Source organism: Athene noctua, chromosome 6, assembly GCF_965140245.1.
Source record: "Athene noctua chromosome 6, bAthNoc1.hap1.1, whole genome shotgun sequence".
NCBI classification, from domain to species: domain Eukaryota; kingdom Metazoa; phylum Chordata; class Aves; order Strigiformes; family Strigidae; genus Athene; species Athene noctua.
Window position 1 is genome coordinate 13,879,274 of NC_134042.1, and position 12,372 is coordinate 13,891,645.

At 41.2% G+C, this 12,372-nt stretch overlaps 1 protein-coding gene across 2 annotated transcripts in view; it reads right to left on the minus strand.

Annotated features, from left to right (window-relative positions):
• Window positions 1–949: 949 nt before the first annotated feature.
• Window positions 950–12,372, minus strand: part of SIPA1L1 (signal induced proliferation associated 1 like 1) — a 77,788-nt gene continuing 66,365 nt past the window's right edge. The window contains exons 16-20 of one of the 2 annotated variants that reach the window (XM_074909650.1): window positions 10,531–10,753; window positions 7,354–7,500; window positions 4,369–4,483; window positions 3,811–3,892; window positions 950–3,031 (exon numbers count right to left, since the gene is read on the minus strand). In XM_074909650.1, the coding sequence (XP_074765751.1) occupies window positions 2,888–3,031; window positions 3,811–3,892; window positions 4,369–4,483; window positions 7,354–7,500; window positions 10,531–10,753 (711 nt within the window). In that variant the 3' untranslated portion in view covers window positions 950–2,887. Of the gene's footprint in view, window positions 3,032–3,810; window positions 3,893–4,368; window positions 4,484–7,353; window positions 7,501–10,530; window positions 10,775–12,372 lie in introns of both variants that reach the window. The other variant, XM_074909649.1, reaches the window with a different exon arrangement.

Here is a 12,372-nt window from a genome sequence, read left to right on the forward strand (position 1 = left end):
ACTCCTTCCCCAGCCACCCGCCTTCTGCTTAAGGCCACTACCTAGTCAGGCTGTGAGGAGATTCCTGCAAGTTAGATCTTGCCCTGGTCTAGGCTGACCCAGCAGCGTGCATGGTGGAGCATGGGAACGTTGGGTGTGAATTCATTATGACTGTGGGCAGGGCAGCTCCTTGACCCACAGGGAACTTTCTGCTTCAACTCAATTACCAGTATCCAATTGCAAATGGTAAGACAGCATCTAGTTTTCTTTCCAAGATTCAACCCATTTTTCAATCAGATGCTTCTACTATTTGCTCTTGCTGCTTCACAGCTCTCTTGGTCAGGCACTTTGCTGCTAGAAAGAGATGGATTTTCCTTCTCCACATGCCTTTTAAGGATCCATTCAGTGAACCTGGAAGGCGCTTTCCTGCAGGCCGACCTAGTTCCACAGTTCTGAGCCATGCAGAAGGGTGCATGGATCCACTAGGAAAAAAAAAAAAAGTCTATTCAAAACACTTGCAAGGTCATCTCCCAGGTGGAAGGAGAAGATCTAGAAAACAAAACAAACCTAACACCACCGATAGCTGCACATGCCCTTAGGCAGATGCACCAGTCAAGTTTGGTTTCAGTTTATCCAAGTAAGTTTTAAAATCCTGATAAATGATAAAAAAATCACTGCTCCTCCTTTACCATATCAACCTGGTGAAGCTCAGAGTCACTGTTATAGGCAGCAAAACCTTGTAAATGGGGGAAGAAAATACATTTGCACAGTAATGTAAGTAAAAAAGGGATGAAATAGACGTATACATACCAAGCAATGACCTTCAGAGGGATAAAAAGTAGAAATCTGTTAGAGAATGAAACTCTGCTATTGCTAAGCAGCGAGAAATGTGGTACAATAAGAAAGCAGGAAGAAATGTAGACTCTGGGAAGTCTTAAACAACAAACCCAATAAAATCAGAAGAAAATGGTTTAGAAGAGCCTTTAAAATGAGTTTTATTGTCAGAATTTTACAAGTAGCCTTCAGTGGCATCATACAAGAACTCTGTTGCAAAACTCTAATAAATAGTCTGCCCCAAGTCCCAAAATATTTTTTGAAATAAAATAAAAACCCAACTTAAAAATAAAGAGAATAAAAGCAAGACTTCAGGATGCTCAGAGATGTTAGCAATATTTCCCATTTACAAATAATATCAGGCATTATATAAATCTCCTTCATACAAGTCATTAAAAAACCCAAGACATTCTAAACCTTTACAAAAGCACTCCAGAAATAGTTGCAAAGAGATCTATTTCCATGACAAAACATTAGAGAAGGACTCCATGGGGATTAGCATCACAAATGAAGTTTGAGGTTGAAGTGTAGTGTGTACTTGTGTGGAGCAAGATTAAAGAGCATGAAAAAAGGATCTGAAAAGAGTGTGGAAGTTTCTGTGACAAGACTGTGCCTGGCGATTTTAATCTGTCTATTTGAGAATGTGGTAAAGGGGAGGGAGTGGATGCTCTTGAAATTAACCCCCAAATATACTGCGCTTTATGCAAGACAATATTTATTAATGACTGTATCCTCAGAAGGGACTAGAAGAAGTTTCTCAGCACACTGCACAGTTCAATGCCTGTGCAACTGCGGTGCTTGAAAGTCGTATTCTGACACCTAAAGGTATTTTCTGGAGAGGTAACATGCTGTGGCAAGTCAGCTGTTCCTTCAAAGAACAAGAAATTAACTTTCCTGGCATGAGGCAGTTTGGGAAATCTCACGCTAGACAGTTTCACTGGGGATCGGAGATTTCAGAGATCCAATCCTATCCCAGTACTTTGAAAAATACACTGCTCTAATTCACCTTTACATATTCCTCTGTCTACCATAGTTATAAGAGGTCTCATGTAATAAAACACAAGTTGAATAAACATTTCTCAAATCTGTTGCGATTTGAGAAGTCCAGAGAAACAGAATGGGAGGGCTGGTGCATGGAGATGGTTTACGTGGAATTTAATGGAAACAGGTCAGGGGAAAGAAATCTTAATCTCTTTACAACTTCAGCCTAAGTCTTCTGCACATATGCAAGTAACAGATTCCCCTGGAAGGGAAGGGGACTACACTTAAGCGGTACGGCAACTGTACTCAGTATCTCTCAGCCTGCCCGGATACAGTACGAACTGCAGCATGCCTAGTTTTGCTGTTCGTGAAGTTACTTGCAGCCATTGTTTCCATGGGAAACAAAGGCTACCAGAAATGCTAATGCAATAGATGTAACATGCCTCACCCATGGCTCACGTCTCTAGTCTCTCTCCAAATGTTATGACGCTGGTTGTACTGTACCACACACTATGGACAGGCGTTCTCTGTAACGGATGGGAAGGTAGCACTAGCAATCAAGCGCAAATTGCTAAGGAGACACCTAAAACATTGCATTACATCCCCTTGTCTGTGGCATACTTCAGAAAACAATGTAAGAAGAGCAGTAAAATAAACATTTCTTTCTAATTTTCTAGATGTCATAATATTTGCCAAAGCTGCAAGGAAAAGCAGATTACCTGGAAACAGAGAGAAAGGAGTTAATGGAAACAGAGGCAGGTGGAACAGCAAGCCTGATCCTGCCTCCAAATAATTTTGTACATAACAGATAAAGAGACAATGTGCAAAAAATAGACATTCACATTTTAGCAGTTAAACTTTTATTTTACCTTTTTAAAATTATTTACTTTGTTTTTTCTACAAAAGGCAGACATTGATTGTTGATCTGCAATTGTTCTGAGTGCGCGCAGAGATGCAAAAAAGGGTTATTGGAGGATGAAGGACAGGGAAGTGCTCTGACTATACTTTCACATGTCATGATTAAGGTGGCATTAAAGCTTAAGTCCCAGTAATAATATTCATAACAGATAGTTTCCTTCCCCGTACACTGTTCTCAGTTCATATCAATTGTGTTGAAAACCCATTCGGTGAATTTCTTCAGTTTCTCAGTTGCATTCTGGGATTCCTCCTGTAACCTCAAGTTGTCTTCCCGCAAATGTTGCACTTCAGCCTGAAGACTGGCCTTGTCCTCTTTTTCCTTAGACATGAGGAACAATACAGATCTTAGCAGAAATTTCAGATCATCCTTCCTACCTATACAGAGGCGCAAGAATCTCTTAAAGAGAGTGTGAGTCTCATTCTTTATAAAGATTTTATGTGCAGTAACACACGGTTTCGTATCTAAGGGACATTTGTGACATTTCATTTCTCACTTTTTGCTTGAACAGGCAGGATTATTCTCTATGAAATCCTAATACAGAAGCTGGATCCCCAAGTGGTGAAATTAAATCGGGCATGCCCCCTTCGGTATGTACAACATGTATGTACAACTGCTGATAGTTAACTAAGTACGGGATAGGAAATAGTCCTGCAAATACTTCCCCAGCTGTAAGACTTTTCGTCTGACCACAGCAGATCCTTCTTGGTCCAAGCAGGCAGTAACACAATACGGGAAGTTTCCACAGTAGAAATTATATGTTTAGATAATACTCTGACTTTTCAACATCAGCAGGATATACTTAAATGGACTACCTTCCAACCTTTCGCAGTGTCACCTGAATTAGGAGCGGAGGTACTCTGAATCACCCTCCTAATTTAAGCAGAGGAATCAGATGCCTATATATTTAGACACTCCACCCTAGCCTTGCATAATTAGAAGTATGGCCTGAGAAAAGTAGTAAAGAAATCTCTTTTTCTCATACAAGGATGAGACTGTCACAGGCTCAGGCATGGCAAAGCAGGATTACGCAGCTATTAGCATCACCTATCAGCACTAAATATATGTCTTGCCAAGTTTCCTGTAGATGAAATGTTTACCTTCCTTAGATCCTCTTGCAGCATCTTGAGCAAACCTTCCAGTTGGTCCACTTTAGAGGCGAGAGTTGGAGGAGATTCTTTACTGTTGAAAACAGGAAACAAGAATAGACACTGGTATGATTTACTACCTTTACACAGGGTTGCTAACAGACTTGTCTACACCAAGTGGCTTTATGTAAATATGCATTCAGGTACACAAAGAATTCACAGAACGAACAAAAAGAACCTAATGAAGAGAATACATGCAGCACATTAATCAACAGAAGAACTTTAACTCTCAATTAATTGGGGCCATCCCATCTTTTGACTTCTCCCTACTTCTACTCATTATACGTGCCTTGAATTTTGGACATGTTCATGAACATCTCAGACAAGGAAGAACCTGCAAAAAAGTTCAACTGTACTTCGGATTCTTCCATTTTCACTTCCCACCACCATCTTCATGAGAACTCGTGAAGAGTTCTGTGAAGCCTGGAGATGGCTTCCAAATAAAGATGTTCCTGCTCTTTTCCTCCATTTGTAGCTGAGGAAGCCTGCATAGCTGCTGTATTTACTTACCCTGTGTAAGGCTTTATCTGTGCAGTAAGCTGGTCCTCAGCCTGATCACTACTGGAGGCAGCGCTCACAGGTCTGTGATTCTCATCAGCAGCAGCAAAGAATGAAGCCCGCTGAACTGAGAAGGCAAACAGACAGAAAAAAAAACAATGGCAGCAGTAATAATTACCTGTTCATGCACAGCACAACAGCTACACTGCAGGATCTCAAAGCAATCTAAGAAGTCTGTCTCAAGCAAGATAAGGTGATAAGACATACCAATATCCACTTGACAGAAGCAAACCGGCATTGCAAGTGCTTGCACCAAGTTCTCCACCGTACTGGATTCAACAAGCAAGTACTAGCTCTGGCACAGCACTGCACGCTCACACAGACCACGCATCACCCTCAGGCTGAGAAACTCTCCAGAGGAAAATGCTAGAGAGAGCAAAGCAGAGATGTGCCAACAGCGCTTGCAGAGTCCATCCAAGGCCAGTTCCATGAGAGGCAAGAAGCCAAGCTGGAACAAGAAGAGCTGTGCGGAACTTCCTGTGTGACACTACCCAATAACTCAGGAACTATATTTAGCTTTCTTCACTCCATAAAGGATTCCTTTATCTTGAGGAAAGAAAAGCTCACTGTGCACAATTTATATGTGGAAAGTAAGATGACCAATGTAATTTTTCAGAACCCGAAATTTTTTTCTTATGCCTTAGAAAACATTTTCAGATGGAAACATGAAACCTCTTTTCTGCCTTGTGTCTATACTTTTTTGTCCTGTAACTTCTCAGATGTTTGAACACATCTCTAAATCACTGTCACATGTGGTATGACTGTAAACTACCAACTGCCCCTACCTCTGGAGTTTCCTAGCAAACAGTAACATAAACACTTTTTAGTTTAAGAAATTAACATCACTCTCCCTCAGCAGCTGTTGGCCTCTCACTGGAAACAGAACAGTATCGTCTTTTTCTGCTTGGCAAATTTTTATTCAACTAGGCTAAAATTAATGTGCCTTGGTATTGGATGGAATTTTTCCTGCTCCTCTCTTTTTTCCTTTGAATGAAAATACTGAAGGTTAGTGTAGCTCAGGGATCCAGGCAGCTTATGTTTCAGCTGGTTACAGATATCATTATTTGTAACTTTGGAGGCTTGTGCTGAAGACACCAACCAGTGATGTAGAAGAGAGGTGTCCAGGATCATAAATCAGAATTTAGGCTGCTTGGTACTTGTCAATCCCTACTGGCACCTGGCAGGGACTAGAGACTGGGATTATGCTGACATCAGACAGCCGTTCCCTCTCCAAGTCAAATCTGAATATATCTCTACAGTGGTGAGATGAAGGTGCCAGCCACCACATTATCTGAGCATTCAGTTTGTTACCTTCACTGACTTTGTTCATACCTCTAAAGAGAAATACAGGTGAGTTTGAGGCCCACAAGAGTGAGGGATTCAGGATAACGAAGTCAGTCAAATCTAACCAAAAAAAGTGGATCTTTTAAACAGGAATTGCCAACCATAGTGAAATGCATTAAAACCTGGGTTTCATCCCTATGCAGTGGTGAAAAAACACATCACTACAAATTCACAGAATCATCTAGGCTGGAAAAGACCTTGAAGATCACCTAGTCCAACCATTAACCTAGCACTGACAGTTCCCAACTCCACCATATCCCTCAGCGCTGTGTCGACCCGACTCTTAAACACCTCCAGGGATGGGGACTCCATCACCTCCCTGGGCAGCCCATTCCAACACTTAACAACCCATTCTGTAAAGAAATGCTTCCTGATATCCAGTCTAAACATTCCCTGGTGCAACTTGAGGCCATTCCCTCTTGTCCTATTGCTTGTTACTTCGTTAAAGAGGCTCATCCCCAGATCTCTGCACCCTCCTTTCAGGTAGTTGTGGAGAGCAATAATGTCTCCCCTGAACCTCCTTTTCTCCAGACTAAACCACACCAGTGACTTCAGCCACTTCTCTTAAGACTTGTGCTCCAGACCCTTCACCCAGCTTCGTTGCCCTCCTTTCCTCTTGAGGAGTAAGGCTTACTTTGAATACTCTTTCCCAAGACTGCACAGCAAAAGAGAGACAAGCTGATCCTACAACTCCTATGGCAATAGAGCATAGCACACATCTATGTCTTGAACACCAGCTTAGACATGCGCTGTCTTAATGATGTCTATGGCTACTACCAGAGAACAGCCAAGAAAAGCAAGTTACTTCACAGCCTTCTCCAACCATGCAGAATAACATCTAAAAGATTCAGGATCAGCAAAAACACTTTCCTGAAGGTGGGACAGCATCTATGCAGAGATTAGGAAAAGGCACTTCTGTTTGAAACACACAGAAGACTTTTCCATCAGATTATAGTAACTGTAAGGTAAACTCCCTTTGGGCTGAAATGTATTTAATTTTAAATTCAAATACACCTAGGCAGCTTACAGTTCTCTTCAGTTTACTAAGTGTCAAGGAGATGGAAAGTGCCATAGGATGAAACAACACTTATGTGCAAGTCTATGTATTCAGAGTATGCAAAGGGAACAACGGCAATGGAAAAGTATATACCAACAAGGCATATTTCCCAAATTACCTTGGCAGTGTGCTTCAGCTGCATTACAGAAACTTCTTGCTAGTGCAATAAGAAAGCAGTCATTAGTGTGCTCATATGCTTTTCCCCTGCTATTTGACTTTACTTCTGCACTTTTGTGCCAGACGTCTTTTCCACCCTATCTGTAATGTCTGCAACTGCTCTACATGAAATGAAAAGTAGCCAGTTTCACAGAGAATTGGCCAAACTGTAGCACAGAGGGATTCCAATAGGAAGAAATGGTACCCCAGTATTACATACTAAGTTTTCGGCTTGAGCTGCTATTTTAAATGAGCTTAAACTTTGGACTACGTAGAAACAGTAACAACAACAACAAAAGCAAGAGTCAACATTTAGAAACCCCAAACCCAATCCTTAACGAAGCATGCACAAAGGTCAGCTATGTATTACATTCTCTTACCTTCAAAGGCTTTGGCAGCATCTACCAAGTTTGACCAGTCCAGATCAGAGGCAGAATCAGGCAATGGCATAAGACCAGGGTCTGGCATGGGCTGCCGTCTTTGCTCCTGAATATCTGTGAGGGAGCTGTCTGACGCAGAAAACTCTCCTAGAGTAATGCAGAACAAATTGTAACCACCATAAAAAAAAAAAAACCACAACAAAACAACCCAAACTCCTTTCTTAATACTATTGCATCCCTATTTTTAATTTTTCTGGGATAGCACTTTTGGAACCAGAACTCCGTAGAATGTTTGATCAACTGTAGTTGACCAGATACAGCATGTTCCAAGTCAGTTTTCTAAGATGGTGCTTCTCACCAGGACATTCAAGTCATTTCTAACCTGCCTGAATCTCTGCAGCTTAGCACTTCAAAAACCAGTCCCTGCCTCCCCCCAGCACTGGGGGCAGTACTCTTGTACCCAACGATTCCTGCCTCTGCACAAACTGCAGATACTTTGGAGGGCTCTGCAGCTTGCTGGGCTTCTACATTCCCTGGTGTCTATTTACTCCTGTAAAAATACAAAGATGTGGGGTTTTTCCCTCCTCTCTTTACCATCTCATAAACCAGTGGGAGCAGACTTAGGCCTACCATGATGAATCAGAACAAGAAAACCCTTGAGATGACCTCCAAAGCATCATGCATCTCCCGGCAGTTTAGTGAAACCTCTTGAAATTTACTGACAAGTACCTGCACCCACCTGTAAGTTGGTACATGCCCCACTATGGAAAAAACACCAGGAAGCTTGATGGAAGGACAGAAAGTCCCTGTAATTTTTGTGCAGACTGGTCCCTAGCAAAGTGAAACACTTGAATTATTGCTACTAATTAGGGAAAGACCAAGTTGTGAACCAACAATTATCTACTTCATTTCAATTTACTGGCTGGACAATCAAAAAAATGTGCAATGCCTGGCCAGTCAGCACATGTGTAAGCTCAGAAGCAGCAACAGCTTGCTTCCTCATGCCCTTTGTCAGGGTGCAAAGAAAGCTTTGAAAAATTTGTATTTGGTATTAAAACACCAGGGACGTAGGGGTGAAAAGGTGGACTGGGCATCTGGGAGGAAGCTACGGAGAGGAAGGGTATAGTGCAGAATTCCTTTGGACCAGAGAGAGCAGAAAGACAGGGTGGTGGGCAGGATACAAGCCCACTGGAAGATAAATGCCACTGGCTGTGTTGCTTATTTTTCATACACCCCCCCCCCCCTTTTTTTGACAGTCTGTGACAGTAACTATGTAACTTCAGTAACTAAAATAACTTTCGCTAAATAATGACTTTTGCTAAAAAATAACCAGAAAAGCTACGCTACTCCTCTGCTCAAAAATCTTGAATTATATTTTATTTCTGTATGTGCTTACTGTTTATGTTCAGCTCAATATTAACACTGAAGATTCTTGTATCATCTCCCCAAGAGAGGGCAGCTAGTTGGGAAGTTCTTAACATAAAAATATTTACAATTAGTGAAAAGATACACGGAATTAGAAGAAAAACTAACCTTTTGAAAATCTACCTGTCTTAAGAGTGTGAGCTTGACTGTTAATTAAGACAGATGAGTAAGTAAGGATATCTTTAGCTCACTGGTTTGCCTCTTCAAAACAAATGAAGGTGCTCTGGAATGGCTGTTCTTTGTTATTAAGATCTTTGAATTAAAAGAATTTTGAATAGCTGGAAGCCAACAAATACTTGTGGCATTAAATATCCAGCTCTACTTACTCCTTCTCTCAGCAAGGGCAGGTGTGCATGGGGGAGACAATTTGTGTGCCACTCAAATAGCTGGTCCTTTTATCATGCAGGCCCTACATTTTATAGAAAATAGAAGACCTTGTTTTGTCGACAAATGTAGAAGGCTTATGTGCTAGGAGGAGTAATCGTTCTGGTGCGGAAGAGAATGTGACAGTGAAAGACGGTTTTGGGCTTTTCTTTTCGGAAAATACAGGCATCTAAACGCAAAGAGACTAAGTGCAGCTTTCCACTTCTACTCAGATGGCATCGTTAATCTTCTGACCCCAAGACCTCAGAAGCCAAATCCACCAGCCAGTTACAAGTGTAACCAAGTCTGCAAAGTTATTTTAGTGCACATAAAAAGCAGAAGTGAAGAGAGCTCAGTTTCCTAACTCTTACGCAAGAAACATGTTATACAGAAACAACAGCTCATGAAAATGTCAGGTTCAACACTGAAAACTGATGCCTGGTGATCACAGACAGATGAAAAGAATTTAAAATAGATTTCTTCAGCAGCCTTCACTGTCAAATGTATCCCGTGTATCTAAATACAGACTCTGCTTGGGGCTCACTATAGTGAGTTGAATCTATTGATAGCTTTGCGTTTTCCTCTTGAAACATACTAAAACATGAATAAATCAGAGCAGATATGTACTTCAGAAAACACTGCAGAATCCTACACTGTGAGATCTAGCTCTATTTCTGGAAAACACATTTAGTACACATTTAGTTATGAGGTACAGTGGGAACCTGTGAAAATTCTTTTCTCACCGAGACATTCACATGCAGCAACACATAACTGATAAGATAATCCTACTGAGACTTTCAGTAAACTAATGGGGGAAAGCTGAGTGCCTTCCTGACAGCAGTTTACCAAGTAACTTTTTCTTGTTAGCTGCTGATACGTGACTAAAATAAGTAACTCAATCCTGTAAAATGAACCGGGTAAGGGAGTGAATTTAAAAACAGGTCATGCAATAAAAACTGTATCTGGTGTAGCTGTACATCCAAATGCCCACTAGTATTTAACCACTTTCATATCATTGTTTTCTTAATAGTATTTGGTTCCCATAATCCCACACTGAAGGAACTGACACCTGAAGTTGTCACTGGTGAATAACCAGGCATTTGTTATTTGCCCACTGGTCCAACTGGTGCAGATGACTCCTGGAAAAAATGGTGAAAACTTACAGCCAATGAGGCAAATTTTTGGGGTCCCTCCACAAGGTACCTGCACGACCAGTCATGCAGTCTTATACCCACTGAAGTGAGGCAAAAAAAATTTCAGGCAAGTGACTTGACCCTCCTCGTTTTATCAAAATCAAGATGGAATTACTAATTGCTGTAACAAACATCTTCCCTTAACATGATTCACAAATGATTCCTTTCAAAGTAGGAAAATAGGAAATACGCTTACCATGTAGTGATTTCATTCCCAAAGTATACGATGGTCTCCGTAATGGCAGCGACTTTGGGAGCGAAGGGTACGTGCTGGTGAATAGTACATCATTTGGCATGGCTTGGTCCAAGAGCGAGGCCCGTGAGGTGAAGAAGTGGTCCCTTTGACCACTGTAAATACTCTCATCTGACAAAGTCCTTTGCAAGGCACGCCTTGTGGTAGGAGTGCTGGGAAAGGGAGACTGACAGGACAGAGTGTGTGACTATACATTCATAAAAACAAATAAAAAGAAATGAGAAGAAAAAAAATCAATAAAGAAACTTTTGACGTTTGTGTAGAAATAGTTTTTTAAAAACTTTTTTAAATAAGAAAGCAAGTGTTAACATTGCATTTTTTCAGAGTGGATAGAAAAAAAGAACTAAAAGAATCTGCTTTGAAGGAGATTATAACTAGGTAACACATATAGGTCTTTTTTAAGCCTATTTCACATTCTACCTTGTAAACACCCTTCAAACTTCTGAAGTGGAAATCTCAGGCAGCCCTTGCAGATTCTACGGCTAACATGTAGCAGAGATCATGTTTAGAGAAACACACTGAATGCTGCATAAACCAGAGCTCTCCCTCCTGCCTGGGGGAGGCTGCCTTCCTGCAGGCAGAGCACCAGCAAATGCCAACTAATTAAAAGTCTCCTATTACTGAGTGACTAGGAACATCCACCACCGCTTTGATTCTTCAGAAGGATTTGAATCAAAATTAAGTAAACAGTCCCATGAGTAAGAGAACTTATGTCTTACCCCCACCATCATCCCGGCTCCCTCCATGCTCCACACAGGAGAAAGCAAGGCTGTGGTGAGCCTGCAGGTACATGCTCTGGCCAGCGCCAGCGAGCTGCTATCAAAGGGCACACAACCATTCCCATCAGCAGAGACGCTGATTTTCATGAAACCTGTAGCAACATGACTATCTCTAAGACAGAATGTTTCTTTACCGTTTGGTTGAAATTTGGTCCAAAGGCTTTCACAGAGAGATGGCAAACAGAAAGGGAGACCTCACCAACCTCGTTCGCTTTGTAAGCAAGTTTAAACAAAAACAGAGATAGGATGATTTCCAGAAAGAAGGATTAAATATTATAAAGGGTTGCTCGTTTGCACATAAAAATAGTTCTCTCAGAAAGAGGAAAAAAATACTTAGACAGTACTCTAGTCCTGTGATAAAATCCCACACTACAAGGTGGGAGAAGAACGTGAAGGAAGGACTAATGCTACTGTACAGCCGAAGGCAATCTGCCAAGTCAGGGTTTTTTTGCCAAAACCTTCTAATTCTGATATTAAATGATTGCTGCACATTTTTGTTTTATGATTCAGAAACAAATAAGAGTACTGACAAAAACCTGCTATCACCAAAAGACAAGGAAGGAAAGAGAAGCCGTGTCCCATGCCAAACTTCATTTATGTCAAATTCTTCCTTCTGCATTGCCTCTCTCAGGACATGCCCATCACGGTATGAACCTTGCATACGGTTAACATTACAGAAATTACCACTTCTGGTACGCAATTGTCACTATGTTACACTGAGGATCAAGCTGCTTTTTTATTCTTCAATTTAAAAGCTCAATCAGCAGGTTCACATTATGACCCAGGGAAGTCTCCCCACACCTGTCCTGAAGTGGCAAAGGAAAAGAAGGGGCTACTAAGCCAAGCAGTGTTTACTTGAGGGTGGTATAGTTCACTTAGTGTTAAAGAATGAGGAGTTGGAACCACTGGTTAGTATCAGACATTGAGATTTGAAGTTGCACAGATATGAACATCTGATGGAGTTGTAACAAAGACAATACAAGCAGGAATTATCTTCCAGTAATAG